The 5441-nt window shown below is 45.1% G+C and overlaps 1 protein-coding gene across 1 annotated transcript in view; it reads left to right on the top strand.

Annotated features, from left to right (window-relative positions):
• Positions 1–4479, top strand: part of cacna1ib (calcium voltage-gated channel subunit alpha1 Ib) — a 115671-nt gene extending 111192 nt beyond the window's left edge. Inside the window, exons 38-39 of the mRNA XM_076082962.1 lie at positions 571–776; positions 2966–4479. Of these exons, the coding sequence (XP_075939077.1) occupies positions 571–776; positions 2966–3607 (848 nt within the window). The 3' untranslated portion in view covers positions 3608–4479. The remainder of the gene's footprint in view (positions 1–570; positions 777–2965) is intronic.
• Positions 4480–5441: the final 962 nt, after the last annotated feature.

The raw sequence follows: 5441 nt of genomic DNA, 5'->3' as shown, positions 1-5441 counted from the left end.
ACAGGATCCTGGTGACTGGTCCTCTGACCGGGCGGAGACCTCCGCTTCTGCCGATCGAAGCCGATGCGAGTGTCTTAAAAGCTGCATTCTCTCTACTGACCAGCAGAGGGAGTAAATATTTACTGTAATGTTTGTGTTTACTCGTGATAAACAAAGGAGCTGTTGGAGCTAAAGCGGTCTAGAACAGAGAGCCTGAACCATGATCGATCCCCATAAACACTATTGAGTGCGTTTGTTCTTGCGTTGAGGTGCTTAAAAAGAGAACTCACAAATAAATTAACGATAACGATATTTTATGAATGAATAAATGCCATCGTTCAAATGAATCTTTAACTTTGTTTATTATGCGTCTTGGTCTGGTGTACTAGAGAGGTTACTGTAGATATGAGAGGATTTTAGAGGCGCTGGATTATTTATACAATGTTATAAGTGTATTATAATCAATATTTAATTTGATTAATATTAGTTAATAACGGTATATGGGGTCAACCTCAACATAATCCACTAAAACCAACTTTAATATGATTGTTGTTACTGATGAAGCTGTATTAAACTATAACCTCTTTGCAGATGGAGATGGAGGAAGTTGCGGCGGCTCTTCGCCCGTCTTCCACCTACCAGCAGACTTCTTCCACCCGGCCGCCGCGGCTCATCCGGGGAGTCCCGGGAACGGCGTCATCAGCCCGGGAGACGGGGGGCCGTCCAGGCTGCCCTCCCCGGCCTCCTGGGCCTCCCTCCGCTCACCCGGAGCCAACAGCAGGCCCCTGAGCTCCCAGGTATTACTGATGGCTGGAGGAACAAATAAGTTCAGAGGGTTAATGGCAACACACAAAGCTTTGCAGTAGCTGAGCTGCAACTTGTTGTGAGAAAGCGATGCTCTCCCGTTGTGTTAAAATGATCTATGATCTCATCCGTAGTGACTCTAACACCTCTCCTGTGTTGGCTTCTGCACGAAACACAAACGAGGAACGAGAAAAAGGTCCTTATTTCACTTCTTGTCCGCGTGTAGCCACGGAGACGTGTTGTTCTACCTGTTTGGTTAGTTCAGCTCGTGCCGCTGTGATCCTCCGCTGCTCCGGTGATGCTCTGCGGCACTCGGCTAATTAGCCGGCCGGCCCTGAGCTCTGAGCCGACTCTGTGCACAGCCGCTGTTGTTCTCGGCTCCGTCCCCTGTTCTTGTATCTCCTTTATCTCCTCTGGTCTTCCTCTGGTCTTCCTCTACGCCTCTCCTCCCTGTCCTCTTATCTTTCACTTCTTTTTTTCTTCTTCTGCCAATCCCTCCTTTTGCTCCTTTTGTCATCATCTCCTCCCCTCCCCTGTGGTCTTGTGTACTGAGGGTGCAGGGATTAGGAACAATGACTAACAACCTCCTGCTCATCTGACATTGTCACTGACACAAATGCTGTATGACACATTGGGTGGGTTGCACCAATAAGACAAACTCTAAAACCAGGGATTTTTATTTTACAAAACCATAATCCTACTTTTTAATTGAACAGGTTTTGTTTTAAAGCTCTATTTTAGTTTTTAGCTCCAGTGAACGGAGAATCAAAAAACGGAAAAAAGTCGCAAAGGCGAGTGGCGCGCTGAGACCGTTTATGTGGAAGTGTTTTAAAGGAGCAGTGTGTAGCATTTAGCGGCATCTATTGGCAGAAATGGAACATATAATTATTAAGTATGTTTAGGATACAAAGAAACTATAAATCGTGTGTTTTCATCACCTTAGAATGAGCCGTTAACATCTACGTAGGTCTCGTCACGGTGCCGGCCGCCGTGTTTCTACTGTAGTCCAGAACGGACAAACCAAACACCGGCTCTAGATAAGGGACACTCACGTTTTCGCGTCAGCCACTTTAGTTTTTCCTTCACGCTGTGCACATGGAAGAAGTTTCAGTTGGCTGCAATCTGCTACCTCACCACTAGATGTTGCCAGATACTTCCCACTGCACCTTTAAAGAGTGAAGTTTTAGTGAAGAGGCATGTGTTGTTGAGTTGTGTGAGAGTTTGTAAAGAGATGTGTCGGTGTAGTTATGCTGTTGTTAAACACGGCCCCCATTGACGTCAATGCATCACGACTTTTCTCCATTTGTGAATGCTTCATTCACCGTTGAAGCATGAGAGGAAAACAGGTTTTCTTCAAGAATTCAAGGTAACACGGGGTAAGGGTTGAAGTATTTATTTTAAAAGTGCCTGTTATAAGAGCTGATTTTAAAAACTTTCACCATGGCTGCACTGACGGGCTCAGCACAGCTCCTTGAAAATATAGATTTATTTGGCAAAAATACAGATTTATTTGGCAGATTGCATTTTGCTTGATTTGACCTTTTCTCAAATTTGTTTGATCAAACACAGACTTTGATTGAAATCTCTCATGTTGCACCTTAAAGCTACGCGCATGCACGAAGGTGTTTATGCTGTCCGTTGCAGTATTCTCCTAAAACGGCAGAGGACGTACGAACTAAATATTCTGCGAAGAAGCAAAAAGTCGACGTGTGTTTTCCGGCGAAACGCCACAAAGCAAACTCCACAATGGAAGCATTTTAATTAACTTTAAACTCATATTCATGGACACACTTTGATATCCTGTAAACAATGTGATCGGGCTGACATAATATCTAGATTTCCTACTTTTAAACCATTTGAAAACCAATTGGTCGTTTTTCAAATTTATTATTTTACCTCCTAAAATAGGTTATAAAATAGGTTAGCACACAGCGGGCACCTAGTTAGTAAAAAGACAGTAAAGTTAATTGCTCAGGTTGTATTTTTGGGAGGTTTTGGGAAATTTGTTTTAAGATATGTATCGAATTTTATTAATCCAGGATTTAATTTAAATGATGCAACAAAGATGGGATTTATTTACAACCTGCTCAGTCATTTCAAACAAAGTTTATCTAAACTATTACTGATCAATAATCCTTTGCCTTCTGGTTATTTTCTCCCCACCTCCCTCCTCCGTGTGCAGCACCCGTCCCGCAGTGACTCCTCCCTGGCCACGGGCAGTTCAGAGGGCAGCCTGCAGACCACTCTGGAGGAAGGGCTGAGCTTCAGCGTGTCCCCGCCTCGAGATCTGGATCTCCCCGTGCCTCTCCTCTGCCCTCTCCCCGGCACGCGCCCTCAGGGACCGGGCGCCGGAGACCAGGACCACCTTTTACTAAAGAGACGCAGCGCTTTCACCCTCCAAGCCACCAGGGGGCACCAGAGGAGCCAGAGCAGCAGCGGCGGCGGCGGCGGCAGCACCAGCCCCGGTTACCCCCGGCAGGACTCCATGGACCCTTCGGACGAGGACGTGGGCACGGGGACGGGCGGGGACGGCTGCCGCCACACCCTCAACAGCGAACACTTGTCGGAGACGCTGAACAGCCTCTCGCTGACGTCGCTGCTCGCCCCGGGCTCTCTGGCGCCCCCGGCGGTGAAGAAATGTAACAGCGCGGGCTCGCTGGACCAAAGCAGCCTATCGGTCCGGAGCAAAGACGGACGCCACCTCTGCGGCATCGACGCCCGCGGTTACTTGTCCGACCCCTGGACGGAGGGACGAGCGAGAGGCGATGAGGAAGAGGAGGAGGACAGTGACGTCACAGACACAAGCTCCAGGAAGAATAGATGAAAGAACACTTGTTGCCTCTCTGTAGTGGAACTCTTTAACCATTCGAACAGAACATTTACATTTGAGGCAGAATATTTGGAGAGCCACGAGAGAGACGGGCCTGACAACCGCACTGATTGATGAACGTTACTAAAGTTATTTATATAAAACACTGCGAGAATTAAATATCACAACCAGACATCTCTTGACCCGGCGTGCCCTCGTCCTTCGTGCAAAAACGGTGTCGTCAACATTGGACAGATTCTCAAACTCTGAAGCTTCTTTGGAGGAAGAACTGAGCTGTGTACAGTCTGTTATTTTGTTTTTGTAACAACCATCGCTAACAGTAGCATCGACCAACCCTTTTGTTTTTTATTCCCTCTTTAGACTCGCTGGGTAACAAGAGAATTGAAAAGGTCGAATATTTCCTGTGTTCTTTTTTATTTTTTTTCAACGTATTGAAGCTGTGTGAATGTAGACACGTCCGTCTCCGTCTGTGAGGGAGGAGCCTGGCTGGTCCGGTCATTGACAGAAGAGGGCCTCTTAGAATAGAAGGCCGGATATGTGATGATATGTGACTGCTGCTGAGGATACATGTGGGTTGTCAGTGGAAGCGTTGGCCACTTTCAGAGTGGACTCTTTGTGCTTTCTACATCCCCATGAAAGGGCTAAAATGTATTGAGTGCAGACCTGGGCCAAAACCTAGCCGGCAGATAATCTCTTTCCACACCGTTTAATTAAAAGTGTCTTTTAGGTACATCCATTACTTTCAAAGAATTGTCTGATGCTATAAAGATATATGAATAGATATATAAATGTAAAAGGGATGTGTCACTGAGATGAACATCAGCTTGTCAAACATCTTTTACTCGGATTAAAAACTGTATTTAACAGATTCAAAAATAAAATAATTTGAAATTAGGTTATCAAGCTCAAGACATCAAAAGACTTGTTTTACAGCATCTGAACCCTCTTCTTACGTGTCAAATGGGTATCAGGGTAGATTCCTACAGATGAAAGATATTCTTCAAGATAACATGAATATTAAAGGCTTCATATAACAAGCAGGAGGCGGTTTGATGTCGTCTGGTTTTCCTTGAGGTTATGTCAACCGTTTTAGCGATAATTCATTGCCATGAAATGTTGTTCTGCAGACTCTTAGGGGGCACGTTCACAAGCCAAAGTCCCATTGGCTAGTCCAACTCAGAGTGTAATGGATGCTTTTGCTTTGTTTCGTATTTGGTTTCAGTTTCACGATGCACAAATTAAAGCGGACCACATTTTTTAAAATAGTACGCTGAAGGGCATATATGAAGGAGAGAATTTATCTTTTTCATCTCGAGAGCTGCGATTTCAATGCAGGGAATCAAGGATTGTGAGTTCCTTTCTGCTCCAGTTTATGTCGAATTGCTTTATTAACGTCGTGGACTTTATTGAGCACATTCTGTACGTTCTGTTCGGCCCAGATGTCAAGCAACCATCGGACTTCTGCAGAAGTCCAAGTCAGTCCTCCCTATCTGACCTTAACCAGTGTCCATCTCAACAAAGGTCCACACCAGAGTTCTTTTTGAAACGGACTAAATGTTGGCTTGTGAAAGCGCCTTTAGTCTAGTTTCAACACGTTGCCATCACAATACTCTGGGCCTTTAAATCAAACTGCAACTGAGCCACAGAAGATACAACTTAGGAAATAGCTGGTAAAAAAAATAAATTCAGTGCCTAACTGTTGGCTTTGTTGCCTCAACCTAACTCTACTTAGTTATTTTAAGGCCAACCGTGATGTTTTTCCTCAACCTAACTTTAGTTTTTAACGTTAATGTTGTTGAGAGCGGCACAGAAGAAAAAGGACAATTCG

Source organism: Anarhichas minor, unplaced genomic scaffold, assembly GCF_050575085.1.
Source record: "Anarhichas minor isolate MPS153535 unplaced genomic scaffold, ASM5057508v1 ptg000114l, whole genome shotgun sequence".
Classification (NCBI taxonomy): Eukaryota; Metazoa; Chordata; class Actinopteri; order Perciformes; family Anarhichadidae; genus Anarhichas; species Anarhichas minor.
The sequence above is the reverse complement of the archived record's forward strand: the minus strand, read 5'-3'. Positions and strand labels throughout refer to the sequence as shown.